The following is a 25,592-nucleotide window of genomic DNA, read 5'->3' on the forward strand; positions in this document are numbered from 1 at the left end:
CTTCCTTACCAAATTGATAACGGAATCCTTCATAGTGCCAAGGCCACGATCAAAAGGTCAAATGGCTTGAATGATTGGGTTTACTTCCATGTCTATATATGTGTGAGGTATTGTCTATTTTGGCTTTAAATATTTTTAGGCTTTAGTAGACTTGGCCATTTGAAGCCTCATATTTTGCCCTTTAAAAGATGCCTAAAGATAAGATTCCAATCCATATAAATCATACTCTCTCTTGACTCACAATCGATGTGGGATTAAAGATACCATCCCTCCACAATAAGATCCAATCATAGTATGACGACAAGATATGACATAAAATCATCTATAATCTGTTGATGAAAATTTTCACACTAAGATGGCTCATTTGGTTTTGTCATTGCAGATACTAAAGAAACTTCAATGCGGAGCAAAACACTGGTTTATAGATGCATAAAGCCAAATAAAATGTTAAGAAACAATCATTTGACATCGTGGAACAAATCATTGCATTCTTGGTCTGCAATAGAGGCGACCCTATCTAAGAACCTCAATAAATCACGTTCGACGATTCAATGTTGATGCTGCATGTCTACCATGCGTTAGATACGGACTTCCATTTCAGACACGCATGTAAGCCTCCACTAATTAACGTTGTATTAGACGTGATTTATTAGATTTAAGTACCATCTGAGCCGATTGCCACCCGTTGGTAGCAGTGTGACGCTACCTGGTTAAACCAATCATCTCGTGCCACGTGGCATGAGAATTGTAACGGTCACCTGCCGGAGTAATTGAGTAAAATATCTGAGAAGGGGAATTGAACATGGAACAGGATTGTGCCGGACCAGACCGGACATGTTCTCGGTTCAACCAACGGTCGGTTTTGATAACACCGTCAATTGGTCCGGACTCGCGAATTGTGGTGTAACTGGCGATAGCTGGTCCAAGAAGTTAAGGCGTTCCCCAGGCTACGCTCTTTCGGCCTCTCCCTTCCTCTCCCTGCCATGTACTCCCTCGCTCTACCCTCTTCCTCCTCCCTCCTTTTCCCTTACTTTCTACGCCCATTCCCTCCCCCCATCTTTCTCCGGGGCCCTGGAGCCCTAGGTTTTTTCCGGCCCATGGCCGCCGGAGCTTCCATGGTGAGGTTTCCTCTCGTCCCCTTCTCCGGGAACCCCCTGCGCACCGGCTTCCCGACCAAGAAGCAGTTCTCAGATCCCGAGGACGAGGACGAAGACGAAGACGACGATGAAGAGGCCGCGGAAGAGTACGAGGTTGATGGGTTCTTGGTGGAAGACTCGGAGGAGGACGAAGACAGAGAGAGGGAGACCGCTCAGCCTGCGGCGGCGGCGGCTGGCCCGTCGCCTCGGTCCGAGGAGCACAAGTGGCAGAGGATCGAGAGGCTGCTCGCTGAGGTGAGGGAGTTTGGTGAGGGAATCATCGATTTTGAGGAGCTCGCGGGCATATATGATTTCCCCATTGACAAATTTCAGGTTCGATAGCTTGTTTTCTAAATATAAGAATTATTTTCTTGGATCATGTGTTTGATGAACTGATGATGGTCGGTTTCTTGAAGTATTATAGAAATGTGTGTTTGTGTAAATTGAGTAATAGAATAGTATAATTACAGCTCGAGAATTATTCTTGAATTTTAATAACGAGTTTGGGGGAATTAAGATATACAACGAACTATTTGTGTTTGTAGAAATTATTGAGCGTGACTAATTCGTTATAGGAGTGTAATGCTGAGAAAAACATCTTTGTTAATGTGTTCATATTCAAATTGGGAATGTGCCTGCATGATTATGATGGAACCTCTAGAGATCCTACAAGGGTAAAATACAGGGCTTCGAAGAAGGTTAAACTTACCTTGCATTGTAATACAGTCCATCATGACATGTGTCTAGATTAATAAACATTTTCACAGGTCTTCCTTATCCTGCCATCTTCCAGGAGGCTACGTACAAAACCAACAAGAGTAAGCCTAGGACAACTCAGTTACTCCTGAAACAAGTAACCCAATCCAGCAATGCAACTAGGAACTCTATGGTACATGAAACCTTGAAACTCTACACCAATATTATTGCCCCATCCCCCAGTTTAAACCAAGCTTTTCACATATCTGGAGACAGTCTGATAGGATTTCTAGCTGTGCAACCTGACAATCTGATGCAAAATTTATGAAGTGTTAAGTCTCTCTCTCTATACATACATACATACATATGTGTGTGTGTGTCTATATATATATATATATATATATATATATATATATATATATATATATATATATATATATATTCTTTGGCTTGTTTACTTCACCATGTGCTTCTCATAGTAAGATATATTTTGATGTATGAAACAATGTGTAGTGTGAACCCATGTTTTATTCTGAGGGCAACCAACCTCCTATTTGGCCTTGTCATATTACTTTGGACTTTGGATTCCACTTAAGTTGCGTTTGGTAGCTGGCAATCTATTCAGATTGTTGGCAATTTAATGTGGTAATCTAGATTATTGCGTTTGGTATACTTTTTAGGTGATAATGCAGATTACTTTGGCAATCCAAATTACCTCATGGAAGGCAATGTGGATTATCTTGGGGAGGGGTGGCTATCCAGATTACCTCTTTTTTGGCAATGTTGCAATAAAAATTTTAGATAAAATTATCTTTAAAAAAAAAAAAATCACATAAAACCCATTGCCCAACCCTCCCCCCCCACCCCCACCCCCACCCCCACCCCCCTTCGCGTGCGCCCTTAGCCCGCAGCTCCTCCATCTCCCTTTGCTTGCCCGTGGCTCCTCCGTCCTTGTCCCCTACCACCTCTTCGGGGCTCCTCCATGCCTGTCCCTACCACCTCCAAGCTCCACATGCGCCTGCCCCCTCCCCATCCCCCCAATGCTCGCGGTTCCCCACATCCCTCGGTCCGTCACTTCTCCGCACCATCACCATACCCACATCACTCCCATTACTTCTCATCAGAAAAAAAGAAGAGCATCAGGATAAAATTATTGGGGGTATTTTGAGAATTTGATTTCACATTACCGGTAATCTGATTGTCATACCAAACATGTCAATCAAGATTTTCAGTAATTTTACTGCAACATTACCTGCATACCAAACACAATAATCAGCATTACTGGCAATTTAATGATGGCAATCTATCTTAAAGGCAATTCACATTACCTTTCAAGATTGTCTGGCGGTGCACCAAACGCAACCTTAGTGAATCCTTCTTCACGCTATGTTCCTTTAAAGGGCCACATGGTAGATGAGGCATTGGGGTTGGTCTGGAATTTTCATCTTTCAGGATGTTCTGGAGATTCATGGATACTTTTTTGCTCTCCTTTTCTCTCAAGTAGGCATCTTACCTGATAGAAGTCTATTGAAACTACTGACAACTTTCTAGAGTTTGGGTCATACTAGTTATTGAATACGTTAAGTCTCTTACTTTTTCCTGATAAATAAGGTTTTCCTAGATCTTGTTATATCCTTGGCTTTACTACCCTCCCATAAATATCTATGTTGGTTAAAAGAGTTGTATTTATATTGATGACATATGTTATGAAGGCAATCCACGTTACCTTCCAAGATTGCCTGGCGATGCACCAAACGCAACCTTAGTGAATCCTTCTTCACACTATGTTCCTTTAAAGGGCCACATGGTAGATGAGGCATTGGGGTTGGTCTGGAATTTTCATCTTTCAGGATGTTCTGGAGATTCATGGATACTTTTTTGCTCTCCTTTTCTCTCAAGTAGGCATCTTACCTGATAGAAGTCTATTGAAGCTACTGACAACTTTCTAGAGTTTGAGTCATACTGGTTATTGAATACGTTAAGTCTCTTACTTTTCCCAGATAAATAAGGTTTTCCTAGATCTTGTTATATCCTTGGCTTTACTACCCTCCCATAAATCTCTATGTTGGTTAAAAGAGTTGTATCTATATTGATGACATATGTTATGGTATTAACTATGGTAGAGATATTGTATTATGGTTCTATAAAGTCATTATAACTTAAGATTTTGATGACTTTAACCGTAAGCAAACACTTTGTTCACAAACTGTACTGATTCTCTTTCATCTTGCCAACCATTTTTTTTTTTTTGCATTTTTGTGTAGCATTTGGCTGTCCAAGCATTTTTGAGAGGCTCATCTATTGTAGTTTCTGCACCAACAAGCAGTGGGAAGACATTAATTGCAGAAGCTGCAGCGGTGGCTACAGTTGCTAGAGGAAGACGGCTCTTTTACACAACTCCCTTGAAGGCTTTATCAAATCAGAAGTTTCGTGATTTTCGGTATATGCATTATCAATTAGGCCCTTTTTAAGTGCCCTAGATGCATGCGTAATATACTGCTGGCTGGCAGGTTCCTTCATCCTGACATGATTGTGATCATTCAATCAGCAAATGCATGCAAGCAATGGCCCGCTTGAATTATGTTACTTTTTGGTTAGTGGGTGTATTTTAGTTCTTGTATGTGGCATGTGCTAGACTGGGAGCACCATTCTAACACAGTGGCTACATGATGCATCTAAACAGGGTAAAAAAATATTTGTTCTCTATGAGCTTTTATATATTGAACAGAAGCTGGTCTCTAAGTCCATCAACCAAAACTTATAGCTTCTTGTTATATGTTATATAGGCTTATCTGGAATCATATGCAAAATTGCTGATAACTTTCTGGAACCTTTGCTCATGGTAACAAACTTGAACTATAGTTTTTAATTTAATTTCCCAAGGTCTTTCATTTCAGGTAGCTAGCTAGCCCCTTGTACATATGTTTCTAGATAATTCTTACCTTCCCATGTTAGAGAACCAAGAGAATTTTAATCTGATTGCATGTCTTCAGTTCTTGATTTGTTTGGGGTCATTGTTCATCATACATGTAGTCTTTTCTAGGTCCAAGCTGAGAGATACTAATTTAGATTGCTGGTTTGGAGGATATTATCACTTGCATAGAGGTGGTGTTCATGTGAGATGGGTCGTTTTAGTGAAGGGCACCTTGACCAAACTTGGAAGTAATTTGAAAGCCAACATTATTTTAAAAAAAAGAAGCAAAACAGTGGGATTCTCCCATTGTCAAATTGATGAATTGACAAACAACTAGAGAAGAAAGAGGACTCATACATTGCAGGGAAACTTGTACAAAGAAGAGAGCAAGGAGAGGAGAAGATAGGGTTAGATGAAGGTAAAAAGAGGAGTGGATGGAATTTTAGAGGAGAAAATGTTGTAGATGCTAGGTATAGGTCTTTTTTTCCATAGGATAACTCACTGTAAGCAGATGTGATTCCAGCCCATAATATGTATGTCATTTAGCCCTAATTTTGCCATGGATACAGATTGAAATAAAGTCCATTTCCTCCTCTGTTGCATCTGCTTTAAATTTGCTGCACACTTGCTTCATATTTTTCCTCGGCTACGAATGAATTTCATTTTTCATTTTCTTCTTTGACTTTTCTTGAATTTAATGAAACAAAATTTTGGTAAGCTTCAACACATAGGATAACTCACTGTTAGCAGATGTGGATTCCAGCCCTTAATATGGATTTATGCCATTGGGCCCTAATTTTGCCACTGTTACATATTGAAATAAAGTCCATTTCCTCCTCTATTACATCTGCTTCAAATTTGCTGCATGCTTGTTTCATATTTTTCCTCAACTAAGAATGATTTCATTTTTCATTTTCTTCTTTGACTTTTTTTTAAAAAAAATCAATGAAATAAAATTTTGGTAACCTTCAACACATTGCATCTCAAGACTTTGCTTTTTAGCTTTTACATGGTTGCATGGTTTTAGAATTCTGTCTTCTTAAAAGTGAAAACCCCTTCGAAGAGTTGATTCCCTTGGACTGGTAATGTCCTTGTTCCTTAGATTTCAGAGGCTTGAGCAGGACTGAGCAGCACAAGTGCTTAGGCCAAAGAATCTTGTGTTATCTATATGAACTGGTTGGTCAATTAGAAGAGGTGATGGTAGATATTGGGACTTGGGATGGTCTTAAGTTTAATATTCATGATGAAATCATTGGTTGGTCTCTTTACTGGTTGATGGGACATGGCAGATGATGTTGTAGATTGACAAGATAAAGAGCCATGTCAGCACCAAACATGATGTTTCTCTCCCCAGAGTTCAGGATTAACAGATATATGGTAGTGCAAAGTGGAGCAGACTATCTGCTAATATTCATTTGTCTAAGTACAACAGTCTGGACACAACTACCATGTGTTTTGGTGTCTGGTGCAAACTTGCCTATCGATTGTTTCTTCTCTTCAACTGTGTCCAAAATTCTTTGTATCACATCACATACTTAATAGGATGCATTTTAACCATATCAAAGATTGTGAAAACAATCAAATTTTATTTTGACATCTAATATGCATAATAGCAGATTATTTGCCATTTATCTGTATAATCTAATTCTTTTCTTTCACATATGTTTTGATACCAAATATTGCTCAATTTTCCCGCAATTATTTCAGTAGGACATTTGGTGAAAATAATGTTGGCCTTCTAACTGGAGATTCTGCCGTCAACAAAGATGCCCCGATTCTAATTATGACCACAGAGATTTTGCGTAACATGCTGTACCAAAGGTACTTGGTTGAGGCTTTACTTCATGTTTTATGGGGTATGATGTAGCATCAATATGTACTACAATAAAATCAAGAGATCAAGATGCCTGCTAGATTTTTATATGTAGCAAAAGTCTTGATCTGCATTATAATTATCAGTTAGCATACAAGATCATTGCTGTAGGGAAAAAAAAAAAGCTTTGAGCAATTCTTTTTATATGGAACCATAACATAATCAAAACATTAGAACACCTTCTGCTTGCAGCTAAAATCAAGATTTGTGATATCTGCGATACATAAGGAAATGATGCAGCAGAAATATTGAGTTGGAGTAATATTTGATGGATAACTGTTTTATCATTTTTAGTTCTTTGTCAGCTCAATTATTTCTGGTCCTATACTTTCATGAACAATATGATGATGTAAATGCTTTCTTTCTTCTATTTTTTCCAGTGTTGGTATGATTTCGACTGAAAGTAGGTTGTTTCGTGTTGATGTGATTGTTTTGGATGAAGTGCACTATCTCAGTGACATATCTCGGGGCACAGTTTGGGAAGAGATAGTATGTGAATATTTGATCCTTAGTTCACCTGTCGTCAACTGTACTGTTAATTATTGGAATAAACTGGCTAATTATCATTCAAATAATACAGGTTATATATTGTCCAAAGGAAGTCCAGCTTATATGTCTTTCAGCAACCGTTGCAAATCCTGACGAGTTGGCAGGTTGGATAGGGAAGGTAATGGAATTTTTTACTGTCAAATTCAGTTTGTCCTAAAGGATAATTGATAATAAGTTGACGAAATAAGGTTTTCAATGTATGCTATAGTTCTGTCCTATCTATCTTGTTTGTGCTGCAAAATATCTGACTCATCACTGAGATAAACCTATTAATTGTTAAGTAATTAGTGAGTTTAAGTGTGCGATTTGGCTATGTTGGTAAAGTCGCTAGTGTTGGATACCAATGACCTGGGTTTGATCCCAGCCTCATCCTGATTTTGGCTGGGTTCCTCTTGTCTTAGTTCCCAAAGAAAAGAATGTGATCAGCGAGTCTCAACCAATGTTCTGCTTATGGGGTTTTAACCACCTCAGTATCCCATTATTCTCACCATTCTCAATTTCTAGTCTGAATTTAGTTCTTGCTACAAGTTCTAAATATGAAAGAAAATGATTTTGCAAAGAGAAATTTTATTGCTTACCATTGAAGAATGGCTAAAGGTTTTTCATTTCATTCCAAAACAGAAGACCTTATAAAATCTCAAACAAGTCATTTTCAATTGATTTTCTTCGGTGCTTCTCAAAAGTGCTTGATCAAGTATCTAGAGCAGGGTGGCTAACCTTTGATGGCCAGACTGCTTTCTTCTGATTATTAAAGAGGCATTGGACTCCAACTCTGGACAAGATATGAGAGCTATACTTCTAGATTTTTCACAATTGATGTATATGGAGACTATTAAATTGATAGGTAAATGGAGATACAGATAAATAGATATTTATGTTGGTCATTTAATGGAGAATCTAGATGCCTAATCATATGAAAACCAAAATGCCTAATGCCAGAAATCAAATGATTTGCCCTGAATGGTCACAAAACAAACAAGTGTCAATGACAAATGAATCATGTTGCTGATATATCATTAGAAGTTTTTGGGCTCTGGATTGTGGTCTATGGATGTTTCAAAAAGTGCAAACAAAAGATCCTGGGTGTGGATCCTGTATTTCTATATCCCACAATGACTACTGAGACTAGAGTTCTAGTGCTGCCTGTTGTAGGCATTTGAAGCATCGGTAAGAAGCCTGAATGACATTTGTACTTCTGTATGAGGCATTTTTTACTCTGTACAGCGTTAGATTCTAAATTTAGATGGTCCACTATGTACTTTTATATGAGAGGGTCTTGAGTTTGAACTTACAATATTACTAATAAGTAATAACCAAAACTCTCTCTCTCTTTCTCTTGTGCGCGTCATAAGTGTGTGCAAACAAGGCTTGATGATTCTGCTTATGGTTACTTAAAGTTTAACGGTAAGATGAGATCTGACAAGTTTGAGTAATTGAGTGATGAATATTCTTGCATGCTTTAGCCCTGAAACAAAAATTCCGATGTCAGCCTACTTCGACGATCTGATGGAGCTTACAGATTAAATTGGCTCCTTTAGAACACCTGGTCACACCTTGCTGAATATTGTATGGTTTACAACTTCGCATAGGCATCGACCTGCTACATTCACCCCTTTGAGACATTGCATTAATGCTGGGCTGCCATAAATGCTCTCTCCATCTCTCTGTGTGTTACTTTCTTTTCCTTCATTCTGAATCTTTGTGCATGTTTTCAGTATGAAACTAATCTTTCAGAATTTGTAGCAGGGGCTTTTATGCAAGAACTATCATCTATATTAGTTGTGCTAGGAATCACTATTATTAACCATGTAAATTAAGATGGAAGGAACTGTCATGTACTTGGAGAAAGCAAAAAAACAGTGTTGTTAAAACTTACCTGTGAAATATGAATTTAATAATTTTCGGAAGCTATTTCATACAACTGTCTGAAGAAATTCTATATTTTTATGAAAAAGTCGTAAAGTTTATCAATTTTTATTAATTTATGCCTTTCCTTTATTGAGCAATCGATATCAAAAAAATCAACCGTTTTCTTATTCTGAAACCTTTCTTGTCTATTTAACGAAATGATGATACTCTTAGTCAGTCAACCTGGAACAATGGCTTTACATGCCCTGTTGGCTACCATAAAACAATTCACAACACCTTTTCTTCATCAACATTTCCACTTTGTGGAAATAGTCCCTTTTGTGGCTTGATCTCATCTATATGTTCCATTATATCATGTACACATGACATAGGAGAACAATCTGTCTTAAAATTTGTTCATTTCTTTTCATTTGTTTGGTAGTTTTACATTGTACACATGCTAACTAATCTTACTCTGATCTATTTTTTGTCGTTTAATTTAGATTCATGGTAAAACTGAGTTGGTAACATCCACCAAACGACCAGTTCCGCTGACTTGGCACTTCTCACTGAAGAATTCACTGTCACCGCTTCTTGATGATAAAGGAACAAGAATGAATAGGTAATTCTTTCATTCTTTCAATACTTTCATCCCATGTCCATGTGTACCCTGCAAAGCAGCTGGGAAAGACCAGGGAGAGGGAGAAGTCACCCTGGTTGGAGATGGCTGCCTATCATGTGGTTCCAGAATTTTTGGCATACTGGATCCTTTTTGAAGGTAAATTCTGATATTCGGTTTGAGGAACGAATAGCCTCCTTCAACTGCACACTTCTCTCTCTCGCCCTCTCCCTCCTGCGCCTTCCCTCATGTCTAGTGTATTAAGACTTTCTCTCAGTTTGAGGGGCCCTACATCTATTGTAGAGTCTGGTACTTAGACAGCCTTAGTACATTTCAGTATCTCTTGTGAAGATGTCCTTGATAGATGTACAATATTATTCTAAATTTCGTGGAACTTTGTTTCTAAATTTAGTTTTATATCTCACTATATGCTGATATTTAACTAATCTTTGCTGAATTGCGATTATGTCATGCCATCAACTTGTTCCCATCTTATTGTGAAGCTATTTGCATGACTATTCTCATAATATATGTATATTTGTGTGTGCACACTGCACACAAACAGTATAGCTTGAATACTAATTCCAAAACATGGCATTCTTGGTCTTTAAGTCCATTGGTTTCATTTCCTTGTGTTGTAAACCGATATGAACTAGTGAAGTTACATTAAATTGAAGGATATGAGGATAGAAAAAAATTGATTTTCTTTAATTCAGCATCAACCTGGTAGCTGAACAAGAAAAATCAAGGGGAGGGAAAAAAAGAATCTTGAACCAGAGAAACTTTAAATGAATTGCATGAAAAAATGCATCTGTCAGTTAATGTTATTTCAAGAACATAAACACCGTTATCTGATTCATCCACAATTACCATACAAGATCCTAATATGTGGGTGGATTGACTAAAATTTTGCATGTTAAAAGATTGTAGAGTTAAGAAGATGAGGGAGAACAGGACCAATAAGTTAAGACAAGACTCTAGAAAACATGCTATAACTGGATGATCTCTTTTTTGCCCACCCATTCTAGGACAATATGTAAGTAAACACTATCTATTTGCAATTTAAATGATAGTTGTCTAGAGTGTTTTGAAGGTTGATGTGACTTAAAAAGTTGTGTACAACTTTTTGAGTAAATCATAATTTGTGTACCCACTCAAGGATATTATTTTGAGTAAAGGAATAGTGTACAACTAGAAAAGAGAATATTTCTGCATAATTTGATTTTACTGTAGTCTAAAGGAGATATTTGAAAGGTAGTTTATGTTCTAAAAAATTTTTTGGGTTAGTTGTTTGTTCAGACGATCGTTTTGAAACTCTAGTCTATTTATAATATGAATGTTATAGCAGAATTTGATTTCAGATTTAGATTACATAACACTTTGTTTTAAATTAGGTTGGGAGGGTAATTAAACAAGCAGAAAGGAAAATGGAAAATGGTTCCAAATCATGTGAGGAGTTTTCCAGCTGTGTGTTTAGTTCCAGATTGGGGTTATGTTGGGGAGGTCTCGAGTACTTAAGCTGGCCAAGGACCCCACTCAACAACCTTCTGGTTAGCCTTTTTTTTAGACGAGGTCTTGAATCATTACAAATGATTTTAAAGCAACCCATTCTATAACCCATGTGGCTCAGGATACCGCAGCACAGGACTTTGGGGCTGATGACAAGTCAGCTGTGGCATTTGTGACCGAGGCCTTCCCGGCAAAAAGATCAGGGCTTTGGTTTCTTTCTTTTTTTTTTTTTTTTGGTTGTTGGGGCGGGGGGGGGGGGGGGGGGATAACCTTTTGGCTCGCGCTTTTTGGATGACGTCCTAGGTTGTTAAAGGAAAATATAAAAATTCCAAGAAAGGGGTGGAGAAATTTGAAAGAAGAGGAACCAAATTACAGAACTCTTATTTATAGAGAAAGAAGCTTCTAGGCTTCTGGTTATGCGTAATGGCATATATGGTAGAAGGGGAGAAGGCATGGCAAGACGAGTAACCAATAACCATGTCTATATAAAATAAGAAGGTCACACTCAGTTATGTTCTCAATAACCCAGGGTCCTAAGAGGGGCAAACTAGGGACAGACCTAATATTTGTCATTTTTAACACAAAGTGGTTTCCCCAGGACTTGAACCTATGCTATTATGCTTGCCAGCCTGAGCCTTTACCATTGTACCAGGCAATGGCCCCCTTATCCCATAACCACGTCTGACTATAAAAATAACATTTTTATGTATCCTTAAGCTTGATTCTGAGCTGATATGTTATTTTTGGAAAACTTGCGTGGTCTAGAACACTAATAACATAACCGATTGATGAGTACAGCTACATTTTCATATCTTTGGATGAGTTTGATCCGACTGATTGGTAATTTGACATAAGATACAGCTCCTCATGTGTATGCTCTCCACACTATGTGAAAGGGAGGCTGGTCCAAGGAGTGGATCTAAGGAGAAAAGATTTCAATCGTATCTCCACCAAGAAAACAGCCCAATTTTTTCCAAACTTACATTTTACCATCATAACTAATCTACTTGGTATTTTGCATGTAAATCTCCCTCTTTTCTATCCGTTATATTATTTGCAAGGACATCCAACTCCAACTTATATAGAAAAAAAGGATGAAAATGTCACTAAGAGAAAGCTATCTTGTATTTTCAAGAGCGAATAATATGAAATGTTCCTTTTCTATTTTGAGGTATCAGTTTGTGAACATAAACAAAACTGAGCTTGAGCCCATCCTGTAATTACTTTTTTGGGTGCTCACAATTTCACAGATATTGCCTGAAAATGTTCTCCTTTTTGTTCAAGCAACTAACTGCAAATACTGTTGAAAGTTGAAACTCTTTCAGTTCATAGTAAAACACTTAACTAGATCCTTTCTTCATAATAACTTAGCAAATGTGATATGTGTTTGTATGCCAGTCGAATATAAAATTGTCATATGTCAGTGTTTGTTAAATTATATTCCAGGTCATGCATCTGGTTAGCATATCGAACAACAGATTTGGCTGATCCAGTTTCCTTATGAAATTAGTGTGAGGTGAATTAAAATAAAATCTGTTCATTTTTCTGTGAAGTCCGAATTGAAGCTTAGTCGATGATTCCTGTCTGTGATGATGCAGGAAGCTGTCACTTAATCATTTACAACCGACTGCCCCAAGAACAGAACCATCCAATGGAAACAAAATGAGGAAGCATAAAATGGGTAAAGTTCAGCAACGTTTTGGTGTTGCTAGCATATCAAAGCAGACACCATTGTCAAAGAATGATACAAACTCGATACGCCGTTCTCAAGTATAATCTTTATTTTACTCGGATTGCCCTTTCTTTTTTTAGAATTTTTAGTTTTTCTTTTTTAGTTTGATTGATACTTGCAAATGGTCATTGTCAGTGCAACATTTGCTCAAATTTATTCAAGCAAACAGTGAGTAATATGTTTATTTTCTATTCCCATGTTTTTATTGTTCAGGTTCCCCAGATCAGAGATACCTTATGGCATCTTAGGGTAAGGGATATGCTTCCTGCTATTTGGTTTATATTTAGCAGACGAGGATGTGATGCTGCCATCCAGTATCTTGAGGATTGCAAGCTTTTAGATGAGTGTGAAGCTAGTGAAGTTGAGCTGGAATTTAGGAGGTTCCGTATGCAATATCCTGATGCTGTCAGAGAGGTTGCTGTAAAAGGCCTTTTGCAGGGAATTGCTGTACATCATGCTGGTTGCTTGCCTCTATGGAAGTCATTTATTGAAGAGTTATTTCAGCGTGGCCTTGTTAAAGTTGTCTTTGCAACTGAAACTCTTGCTGCTGGGATCAACATGCCTGCTCGAACGGCTATAATCTCTTCTCTCAGCAAGAGGACAGAAGCAGGTCGAACACTTTTAAGCCCAAATGAACTGTTCCAAATGGCAGGGCGTGCTGGACGGAGAGGTATTGATGAAGTGGGCCATGTTGTTCTTGTTCAGACTCCCTATGAAGGAGCTGAAGAGTGCTGTGATCTTCTCTTTGCTGGGCTTGAACCTCTTGTCTCACAATTTACTGCTTCATATGGAATGGTTTTGAATCTCCTTGCTGTATGTATAATACCTATATGTTCCTGCTACAAATATACCAATTCTTCATGCTTTTTTGTCATAATGTGTTGTTCACTTCACAGGGTGTAAAACTCACTCGTAAACCAAAAGAGCCAGATGCCATGAAAGCTTTACATTCTGGGCGAACTTTAGAAGAAGCTAGGAAACTGGTGGAGCAAAGTTTTGGAAATTATGTTGGTAATAATGTCATGCTTGCTGCCAAAGAAGAGCTTAAGAAGATAAAGAAAGAAATTGAATTGCTTTCTTCAGAAATAAGTGATGATGCGGTTGATAGAAAGTGCCAAGAGCAGTTATCCATGATGGAATATGCTGAGATTTCTAATCTGCAGGAGGAATTAAGGGTAACCTTGTTTTTGCACTTGGTTTTCTAATTTCAATACTTTTGAATAGCAGTTCAGAATAAATATATATGACATATCATTTAGGTTACTCCAATTCAAAGGAACCATTTCATAAATATATCGTCAAAACAAAAACTGGATTGGTTGATTCCAGATTTGATCTCCCTATTCACTAATCCTGTTACAACTCCAATTTCTTAGTTAAGTTGTCATCTATCTGCATGTTGGACCAAGTGCCTTCATGTTGTAAGCTGTGACTTCCTCCCCCTCTGTCTGTTCTATTGGTGGTTTGGCATCACTTGAAACACTTTATTTGTCCTGAAGTTGGCATGATTATTTCATATAAATCTGTCGACTGGCTGATGGTGCCCTCTTCAAAGTTGATGAGTTGGCAGTTTGTCCTTGTAAATCATCTTTATTGTCAATATTGCGCATTCCAAAACTCCAATTGGTGATTAACTAATGACAGTGTAATGTTTATAATGACAACATGTCACATAGATGTTTTTAACAGATACGACAGAATATTAACGATGACTGTGATGCATAACAGCATAGTAATAACCAATGTTATTGAGATCATCATGACTCCAAGAGCCTGATACAGGATAATTTATTTTAACTAATGTGAGGTGTTTTTCATGGATTTTATTTTCAGCTGAAAAACTGAACCTGAAACTTTTGAATCACAGTTGGAAACTTTGAATGGATTTAAAAACAGGTTTAGTCCTTTAGTTTCAGCTGAGATTGACTTAGAGCCAAATGTAGACAGTCTATGCTTGTCATTTCAGCATTTCTTCGAGTTAAAATAAGCACTTCCTCAAGATTAAAGTGGAATTTTGTCGGTTCTGAAAAGCTCTGGAAGCAATATGCTGTTGGTCCTAAGAAACTTAGAGATTTATTTTTTAAATTTTATGGAATTTTAACTATCCTAGTGCTCAAATCTCAATCTGGTAGTTTGTCATGTGTTAGGTTGTTATTTAACAATACAATGACATACCAAAGTATAAAATAATGTAAAAGTTATTTTGATCTTTTATTTTTGAGATTTTTAGTTTTTAAATGTTTCAGCAGAAGGCCACTGAATCAATATACCTAAAGGTCCCAAACAACATGATGCATTATAAAATGTTTGATGATTTCTAACTTGCTTTCTTAAGTTTTTATTTTTTTATTTTTGATTCTTTATAGTTTTTTGGACTGAACTTACAAACTAGAGTGAAATAATTGAGATAATTGAAGCTTATTTGGCTTGGGCAAATCTGAAACACAAAACAAGTATGGAGGCCTTCATATTTGTTGTCCATCCAAAGGTTCGCAAATATGTTGCCCATGGTTTGCCGTACCGGGCCGAACCGTCCGGTATGGGGCGTACCGAGCCGGACCGGTCCCTTACCGATCCGGTTCGGGCCTATTTTTCGAAAAACGACCCCGAATCGCACCGAACCGCTCGGTTCGGTGCGGTTCGGGCCCATACCGCCCGGAACCGGACGGTATATCTCGGTTCGCTGTCGGTTCGGGGTGAACCGAACCGTACCGCCCAGGAGTTCACATGGGGGAGGGGTGGAGGGGGGAAGGTGGGGGCTTTTTCACGTGGTTGGGGGGAGGGGGAGAGAAATGGGCATGGCCCACTTCACATGGGGGGAGGGCCTGGTGCTTTAATAAACACCAGGCCTTCGGTGTTCTTTGAGAGTTCTCAGAGAACACCCATGGCCGTGGGCAACTTAATCGTTGAGACCTCCAAAAAATTAGAAAAAAAGACAAAATTTTGTGAAATTGGAGTGATTTGAGAAGAGGCTGATCTTTGGCCGGAAGTAAGATAATCTGTTATTTTGTTAGTAAATATTTTTTTTTTGTTTTTGTTGTTAGAAATAGGATAAAAATGAGGTAAAATAAAAATAAGAGAAAATAAATAAATATATGTTTGAAATTTTGGATCAAAAATCTTTGTACTGCAACCTAACTTCAAATTGAACCCAAATATGTCAATAATATGCAATATAATGCCATATTGAGGTTGTATTTATCAATTATTAACTTCGAAAATCTAAAAAAAAAAATTTTGAAAATCGAAAAAAATATTGTGTACCGGTATCGGACCGGTATGCCTAGACGTACCGTGTGTCGGTACGGTATGATACCGGTACCGGTACCGTACCGGTCCGACATCGGCACGTCGTCCGGTACCGGTACAGCGAACCTTGATTGTTATCTTTTTGCTTTAAGAATGTTGTTTTTTGGATTTCCTAATTTTACCATAACATGCCTATAGAAAATAAATCAATCTTTCTTTTGATCTTTTTTTGTAATCCTTTGCATATTCTTTTTCATTGCTAATTCAAGTCTATTAATTTTGCCTTATTTACGGTATGTTGAACGAATTTGAACTTTTGAGTGAAATCAAGCTTGTGCTAGTAACTCACTTGCAAATTCTCATAAAAACTGCATGCCTAATATTTCAGGCAGAGAAACGACTGCGAACTGAACTCAGACGAAAGATGGAACTTAAGCGAATGGCTGCATGGAAACCAATATTGGACGATTTTAAAAATGACCACCTTCCATTCATGTGTTTGCAGTATAAAGATAAGGAAGCGGTTCAGCACATTGTCCCTGCTGTTTATATTGGAAAGCTCCAGTTCTTTTCTTCTCCAAAGATCATGAATATGGTGAGTGTCAAAAGATCATCCTGACTTCATGGTATGTTATTTGCTAGAGTTAAGGAGTTAAAGTTCCATAAGGAAATTGTGCTACAACACTAGAAATTATAGTTATTCTGCACGCAATTACCAAAAGTTGCAGATATTTCTTTCTTTCCATACTAAATTAAAATATAATGAAGAACTATCAACTTTTCTTCTTGAGTGCTCATGTGAAGATAACATTGGCATCAAGGTTTTTGAAAAGGGTACGAATAATGAAACATGTGTCATGTTATCTAGCAATTCAGAGCTAAACAGTGATTGTAGAAGAGAGGCTTTCATAGTTCAGTCAGGTTATAGCAGAATATTAGATAATTCCTTTCAATTATTTTGTTGGTTGAAATTGCTTTTCTTGATTATGCAAATCTTATCTTAAGAACATAATTTTTCAGGTGTGAAGCTTACATTGTCCCAGAAAATTAGTTTTTGTTTTTTGAATAATTGTTATTTGTCATTTTATTAATTGATTTATATTTGCTATTTACTTGTACATGTGCTAATGATATTAATCTTCTGTTCTCGTGTATATTACAAGATCATCAATGCTACCATCTCCTTTTTTTTTTTGGTGTCCTTTTAACTACGCGAACTCTTTCTGTGACTTGCTTTTGCTATTCTCGAACAGGCTTTTAAACAATTTTAAGAATTGTCAGTTCCCAGGAGTAGGTATCTTGTGCTGGTGCCATGCTGGTGCGGTACTGGCATAGTTCATGCTATGCTCTGCTAATGCTTGGCATGAACTGGCATAAGCACGTGTTGGTACATATACACTAGCATCAATTTGGCATGCAGTTGTGCCGCATGCTGGTAGGACTGCGAAACAAATGAGCTTTTTGTGGGGTGTTCATGCTCAGCTTTCAGCTTCATACATGCTGATTGATTATTACGAGTTGAACGAGAGCTGGGATTGTGAGAGAGAGAGAGATCCAAGTACAAGCTAGTCTCTGCTTGCTTATGTACTGGTGAATATGGATTGAAATATAAATAAATAAATACATACTTACCTGTGCATTATTAGAAGCACTTTCATATTCATTTTAATTGTAAAATGTTTTTGGATTAAGTATTAATCTTAGCTGTCAGATTTATCCAGCAGCTGCAATGTTTGCCTACTGTATCACAGTTGCAGCAATCAGATAAGATATTGTTGAAATCAAGGGAAGAAAGGCTCAAGATCCTGATCCCAATCTATCGGTTCTCAAACCCTTGACAGTGATTGCAGTGCCAGTTCCACTTCCAAGCTCAAATATGTTTGATTTCTGCCTCCTTCATCCTCTGTTTCCTGCTCCATCACCTGAAACTTGCTTCTAATCAATCTTGTCTCATCCACCTACGTTATCCCTTCCACATTTTCCATGAAATCTCCTTCACCACCATCTTGAGCACCCGAGACAGGCTAAGCTCTATTTTTGTCATCCAGGCCTTAAAGTCCCATATCCTCTGCCAAGGTCTGATCTGGTAGAAAAGATCCTTTATTCAGTGCCGCACAAAGATCTTGCCCATATAAGCATCAGCCATTGTGGCATCTTTTGGCCATGAACTATGCCGGCTTCCCATTCCCAATATTTATGGGGGAGAGAGAAGTAGGAGGTGGATGGTTTTGAGAAGAAACCTAAGTTTGAACCTAAGCCAAGGTCAAGCTGTTTCGGCATAAAGGAGCAAAGCCCAAGTTGAGATGAGAGTTGATTCTTCTCATGTCAACTCGAGCTCAAGCTGACCATGAGGAGATCTGTGCTGGAGGCTAGCTTACTCATGTTTGGCTTGTTTACAACCTTACATGCTGGTGAGGCACCAGGCAGAGTGTGACTGTACCAGTGCCTAGGCCTATAATTGGCCAGTTTCCATGGTTAATAATGTTAAAATGTTATGGTGTTTCAAAATCAAAGCATATAATATTGCTTTGCGTTCCTTTTTTTTTTGCAAGAAGTGCGGTAGCTTGTTAGCAGGTTTTATATTTAGGAGGAACGAGATTGTCTGTTCAAGTCCTATGTATAGGATTCTGTTGGAAAAGTTGGTAATTGATGCTATTGCACATGATCCTGCATTAAAATTAGTTGGGATTTTATCAATGCTTTCTGCATGCAAATCTGCATCATCACCAAGTCACCTTTTCTAATTGCACGATGAGATGACCAAGGCGGAAAGAGAAAAGCCAAGAATGCTGGACAATCTTCTTTCATATGAACTCCTTTGCCAGCTCAACTGCAATTGGCTTTGCCTTCCTAAGAATAGGCTGAAAACAAATGTTTGAGCATCCATATTTATCTTTATTATGAACTACTTGATATTTACAACCTCCATAGAAGAGTGATAAAATATTCCTCAATATAATGATACTCATGTTACTCTTTACCGTATCTGCTGGTGCTTCTATTTTAGATATGGGTCATAAAGTTCAATATCTACACTTTAGTCTTACTACATAGATATCAAATTTTTTTCTGTGATGCATGATCATCTAACGTTGTCGTGGAAGTTTATCAATTTCATCAGCAATAGGTACTTAAAATGTTTGATAACTTGGGTGCTTAAATGAAGTACCGTCAGAACTTTTATGTTGATTTCTATATTGAGATTTTCTTTTTCTTTGGTCTCATTGTATCTCAATAGGCCTTTTCCTTTTGAAATCATTTTTTAGTTCTCATATATTGTGGATACACAGGTTCAGTCAGGTCATTCTGTTGCTGACACTATGGAAGTTGATTCTGGAGATGTAAGGGACCAAAATGATAGCAGACCAGCTTATTATGTGGCTCTAAGTTCTGATAACTCATGGTATCTCTTTACAGAAAAATGGGTAAGAATGGTGTACAAGACAGGTTTGCCCAATGCCTCATTAGTTGATGGTGATCTACTACCCCGAGAAACATTGAGGGCACTTCTTGTGAAAGAAGAGTTGCAATGGGAAAAGCTTGCAGATTCTGAATTTGGGTCCTTATGGTGCATGCAAGGATCTCTAGAGACATGGTCATGGAGTCTCAATGTTCCAGTATTGAGTAGCCTTTCAGAAGATGATGAGGTTTATATCCCTCTCTGTGTTAAATCTCTTTATTTCTTTATTCCAAAACAAGAAAACTGGTGGTGTTTTAAAGTGATTGATTAATTATATTCAAAGATTGACGGCAGACTCCAAATGCTTGGAGATGGCCCAGACAGGCTATAGCTTTTCAGAATAGTAAAGAAATTAGTTTTTCATAAAGTTTCTCATTCTCATTTGATTTGAATTATGATTTATTATAAACTACCCAAGGTTTTCTATTTAATTGGAGCAACTTTATTATATAAATTGTGATAAAATTTGAATTTTAATGATAAATAAACTTTCTTATAATTTGTCTTATATAAGTGACTAAGTTCTTTTGTTTTCTCACTCTATTTTAGAATAATCACCTAGTCTTTTAGTCTATGAACTATTTAAGTTTGATATGTTTTGGATGTTGCTGATCATGTAGATTTTTGTAGATCGCTACCTTCTTATTGAGATTCAGATAAGCATAAATTGGGAAAGATTCAAGCTCTATCTTTGATACTTACCGAACTAATTTGTTTGTTGTTTCTAGGTTAGGCATTGGTCCCAGGCATATCAAGATGCTGTGGAATGTTACAGGGAGCAAAGAAGCAAAGTTTCACGTCTGAAGAAAAAGTTAACAAATACCAAAGGATTCAAAGAGTTAAAAAAAATCATAGATATGACAAACTATACAAAAGAAAAGATTGAACTCTTGGAGGCTAGATCCAAACGTTTAACTAGGCGAATAGAGCAGATTGAACCAACAGGTTGGAAGGAGTTTCTACAGGTATATCATCTCAATAACTCTTTGCTCTATTGAGTTCTAAGTTTGCTGTTTATTATCATCGAAACTCGAATTGATGTAACAAAGGCAGATGCATTTGTATTTTCTACATATCAATCAATTCCTTACAGATATGAGGCAGTTGGAAATCATCCTAGTTACATACTATTATCTGTACCTTTGTTTAGTGGCAAGCTTCCAAAATGTGTTTAAGTTCTTTGCGTGCCTTTATTTGGCACCCCCCCCAATCTAACACATAATGGTTGTGTCAGATATAAGATATATGATGCATCCATTACTAATATGCATCAGACTTTTTGGCTGAGTCTGACTTCAATATGAAATACAACCTCTCCAAGACTGGAGTCACTCACATAGTTGCATAATGAGCCACATTAAACTTTGACTTTTGGACATCATTGTTGACAAAGGACTGTAAGGGTTGATGGCTTCCCTTCTATGTGTTGGATTCAAAAGCATCTAGGTGATCGATGAAAACCAGATTGGATTTAAGCTCAAATCATCCAATTTGATTTTAGTTCAGTCCTCACTTGTTATTGAACATAGTTTATGGCTATTGTCATCTGGAATTAATACTGCTTCGGCACATGAGCTTGTTTTCTTGATTCTCTTTATATATGGTTTCTGATACTGTATTACTATCTGTATTATGTACCAGATCAGCCAAGTAATACAAGAAGCGAGAGCATTAGATATCAACACTCATGTTATATACCCTTTAGGTGAAACAGCAGCAGCAATCCGAGGAGAAAATGAACTCTGGCTTGCTATGGTCCTTAGAAATAAGGTCTTGTTAGATCTAAAACCTGCACAACTTGCAGCAGTGTGTGGAAGTTTAGTATCAGAAGGAATTAAAATTCGGCCCTGGAAGAGCAACAGGTATTTTTATGTGCGAAACAAAGCTGAATTTGTATTGATTTGTTTTCAGGAGCATGCATTGTTAAATTACCATTGGGTATTGACAGAAACCCTTTAGTTTCATTATTGAGGTGCAACAATAACTCAGATTTTTTGCGGCAGCTTATGTCATAAATAATACAAGGCTCATAGGAGGGTAAGTGAATGACAGGATGGTGAGAGTATATGACAAGGATAGAAAGATGTCTAAGGCTTGGATCAGGAAAATCCATGAAGGATATATTGCTTGGGTAGAGGTTGAATATTAGGAATGATAGGTGGCACACTTTGACATTTGAAGACTCCAAGAAGAAAGATAGTAGCACATGAAGCTTTGATCCATAAGAGAACATCTGAAAGGCCCAGGGAAAAGCCTTTTGCATTTATCAATTGGGGAAGGAATGAAAAAATAAAGCAAAGCAAGTACAAAGGTTACTGGAAAATAAAAATAACTAGTATATATAAAATAGATGAAAGAAGGGAGCCTGCAAAACAAGATTCATACTCCCACTGGATCATGATAACCCTTTTTTTCATCCTTGATTAGAGTTAATGGTGGTTGAATGATAATGTAGGTCAAAAATTGTCAGGCCAAAAAGAAAAGTTCCAACAACCGAAAATATAAACACCTTCCAATTCCATCCAATTAAATCAAAAAGGTCTTGTAATGCCTGAATAGCGGGAAGACAAACATTCACAATCTTGAGAGCAGGGGTTACAAGCTTTCAGCATTCAGATATATTACAGTGCCAAATTTTCATCTTTATGAGAACAATTTTGGCCAGGAAAAGAAAAATGAAGACTAGTTAAGTAGTTCCAGATGCGTTTCTCATGTACTAGAATGATGAAATGAAACTTAGCAATAATCTGCAATAAGCCACCTTCTAGAAAAGTTTGCCCTCAAAATATTATGCATTAATATCTCCATATCAAAAAGAAAAACAAAAATGGTCATATACCTACTTGTTGATAATGATTGTTTATGTTCTAACTTCCTTCAGGGAAAAGAATTATTCATATTTTACATTGTATATCTGATGTGAATGCTTCCTGCTTGCATGAACTTAAGTCTAATTGTGGTTGATAATTTGAGGAGTATTCATAGATTATTCGGCATAGAATATTTAAAGCCTGACTATTACATCCATGTTTGCAGCTATATATATGAAGCATCTTCTGTGGTCATTAATGTTATCAACCATTTGGAGGAGCAGAGAAACTCTCTTATACAGATACAAGATAGGTATGGGGTACAGGTCGGTAAAGAATTTACAGTCATTTTTTTCTTCCTGTCACATTTGAGATTAGTTCTAAACATTTATTAATTTCTTATCCATTCTGATCATATTTCACAGATACCTTGTGAATTAGACAGCCAATTTTCTGGAATGGTTGAAGCTTGGGCCTCTGGTTTAACTTGGAGAGAAATAATGATGGACTGTGCTATGGATGAGGGAGATCTGGCTCGACTTTTAAGACGTACTATCGATTTACTAGCTCAGGTATGAATATTTTGTTGAAGTTTTCTTTGTGTTTTTGTTTTTCAAATTTCCAAGTCAGTTATTTATATATGTGGTGACAGGACAGCTGAAATTTACTGGCGTTTCGATAACTTAGTTTTTGATCAAACTGGTCAAGTTTCATGTAAACTTTGAGCCCGTAATTTTGATGTTGGACCCATTCATAATCTTTTCTTCTCATGATAGGAAGTCAATCTTGTTGGTGCCTCATTTTCTGTTGTTTGATGATCCTAATTACCAGTGGAGTTCCATTCAAGGCCTTAATTACATTTATGATGCTGAATCAACCCATAACATTGGAGCCAAATTCGTAAAACGTTTCTCTGAGATCTCTAGAATCTTCAGAGAGTGACAGAATACAACAACTTTTCAAAGTCCAACTCTGAAATCTTCAAAGCCAATTCTGATTTCATCAGATTCTTCACAAAGCATACTGCTTCCAAGAACCTTCTCAAAAATCTCAAGTCACACCTGAATCATACTGAGTCTCAACGTGCAGATTCCCTCCTGGCGTTTTAAGAAAACAATAAACTCTACGGTAAGAACAGATCCCATCCCAGCGACCAGATATGCTGTAGGAACCCAATTGGATGGCAAGTCCAAGAAAGTAATGCAACATATCCACCGACTGATAAAGATATGGTGCTTTTGGACTTTTAGATTGTCAGTGCTTTTGGACTTTTAGATTGCCGCCGCTGCCGCCGCCGCCGCCGCCGCCGCCGCTACTTCTCTAGCAAGCTTTTTTTTTTTCCTCCCCTCCCACCACTGCTTCTCTAGCAAGCTTTTTTTTTTTCCTCCCCTCCCACCACTGCTTCTCTAGCAAGCTTTTTCCCCCCTCCCCACCAAAAGAAGGGAGTGTGTAGCCTACTTGCTGCCACTGCCGCCGCTTTTCTAGCAAGTTTTTTTCTCCCTCTCCTACCACTGCTTCTCTAGCAAGTTTCTTTTTTTCCCTTCCTCCCTCTGCACCAAAAGTGGGGGAGCATGTAGCTCACTCACTTGCCCTAGCACCCAACCCGCTTTGGGCTCCTTGACCCGAATTAACTAGTCTATACACTTTGAGGTAGCAAATCACCTTATTTTCTCTTGTCCTCAAGCCCAGGTGGGTTAGGGTGAGAATCCCTAATCTAATTGGTAAAGATTAAAGCACCGTGAATTGTGCCCATGCTGATTAAGGTGGTGCAGTGCATGCACCATGTCATAATATATGGCATCTTGGCATGCACCAGGACAAAAAAGACACATGCTCATAAAAGGCAAGCTAAGAGACGCTACATGATTCAATATTTTATTTAAACATATCTAAGTTGCTTTTACTGATTTATAGACATGTTTAACACAAATAAGCATAACTATGAACTGATGATCAGAAATCTAGGATCCAAAATAATTCTAAGTGTCTGTCTTGATTGATATTTGACATGTGCATTGAATATTTTAAGTTTTTTCATCATAAAATAAAGAAACATGACAAATTTTTAGATATTAGTAGTACAAATAAACTCAAAATTCATGATAAAATTTGTGGCAGATTTGTATCTAGTTTACATCAACAGAGTTGTAAATATCACAAACATTGAAAAGTATTTCGGGTTGCTTATACCATGGTGAAATTGTAGGTAGATTATAAATCAAGAAATCTTAGTTTTAACCTCTCTAGGATGACAATTTTTGCGGTCAGTGTGTTCAATGCAGAAATTGGGCTTTCAAATCCTCGAGGAAAACATGGCAATAAAACATATACAATCAACGAATCTACCTACTTGTGATTTTGGATTTATACATCTTAAAACACGTATATGACAAAGCTTTGCATTTTGGTTCTCAAATGCATTTATCTTCCATAAAAACCTCAGCTGTACCAAAACCACATCAATTCAAATAAAGTTTAAATCCACTTGCGCAGAGTTTTGAGGGAAATGTAAAAATTGTACCCCTGAACACATCTGATATCAGGTGCTGTCCAGCTGCTGCTTATGATCCGCGACATGTTTTTAAACAATCCCTCTTTTCATTTTTCAGTCATCATAATTTGCTTGCCTTTATCATATAAAGTTACTCTCTGACATTCGAGTTATTTGCACAATTTGTTCCAGATTCCAAAATTGCCTGATATTGACCCACTGGTCCAGAACAATGCATTACTCGCATCCAATGTCATGGACCGTGCACCAATAAGTGAGCTTGCTGGATGAACTGCTCACTGCATATGCAGCAAATGTATTATTAATGTTTTATATATTTTAATGTTATTATGTGTTATGCTGTATATAAAAATCTTGCACACCTTGGATAAAGCAGCCAAATTCCTAGTTTCTTTTAGAGCCCAAGGGAGTATTGGTAACTTGAAGGGTGTGGTCCTTTTACTCCACCTTTACCTTTTCCCTATACGTTTACAGGTGTGGCTCATAGAAATCAAAATGACAAACATTTTCACTCTCTCTCTCTCTTTATGTTTTTTTTTTGGGCGAGCTACCTTTTCTTGCAACTGTACTAGCAAATCAGCATTTGCTTTTCTCATTATTCAACTACTTTTGGCAAACAGAAATCTTGATTAGGAGCTGTATTTTGTCTGCATTTCACGTTTATTTTCCAGTTCCTTGTAAGAAA

At 37.4% G+C, this 25,592-nt stretch overlaps 1 protein-coding gene across 5 annotated transcripts; it reads left to right on the plus strand.

Annotated features, from left to right (window-relative positions):
- Positions 1–934: 934 nt before the first annotated feature.
- Positions 935–25,421, plus strand: LOC105039113 (DExH-box ATP-dependent RNA helicase DExH15 chloroplastic). Of its 5 annotated transcripts, XM_010915117.4 has the most exons (16): positions 938–1,469; positions 4,097–4,272; positions 6,454–6,567; positions 7,000–7,108; positions 7,200–7,286; positions 9,520–9,638; positions 12,743–12,914; positions 13,090–13,689; positions 13,773–14,051; positions 16,514–16,720; positions 19,416–19,772; positions 20,314–20,550; positions 21,227–21,447; positions 22,622–22,721; positions 22,821–22,967; positions 25,079–25,421. In XM_010915117.4, exons 1-16 carry the CDS (start codon positions 984–986, stop codon positions 25,175–25,177), a joined length of 3,510 nt encoding a protein of 1,169 aa, XP_010913419.1. In that variant the 5' UTR covers positions 938–983; the 3' UTR covers positions 25,178–25,421. The 5 variants fall into 5 exon arrangements, 3 of the variants coding, with proteins under 3 accessions (XP_073100552.1, XP_010913419.1, XP_029118558.1); XM_073244451.1 differs by lacking the exon at positions 25,079–25,421 and having other exon boundaries at positions 937–1,469; positions 22,622–22,708; XM_029262725.2 differs by lacking the exon at positions 6,454–6,567.
- Positions 25,422–25,592: the final 171 nt, after the last annotated feature.

The sequence above is a fragment of the Elaeis guineensis genome, chromosome 1, assembly GCF_000442705.2.
Source record: "Elaeis guineensis isolate ETL-2024a chromosome 1, EG11, whole genome shotgun sequence".
NCBI lineage: Eukaryota > Viridiplantae > Streptophyta > Magnoliopsida > Arecales > Arecaceae > Elaeis > Elaeis guineensis.

Bases quoted from the DNA above. Each gene is read 5' to 3' on its own strand.
- LOC105039113 (XM_010915117.4), top strand. From the start codon at position 984: ATGTACTCCCTCGCTCTACCCTCTTCCTCCTCCCTCCTTTTCCCTTAC. The intron at 1,470-4,096 runs GTTCGATAGCTT...ATTTTTGTGTAG, and splicing joins TCCCCATTGACAAATTTCAG to CATTTGGCTGTCCAAGCATT. The intron at 4,273-6,453 runs GTATATGCATTA...CAATTATTTCAG, and splicing joins CAGAAGTTTCGTGATTTTCG to TAGGACATTTGGTGAAAATA.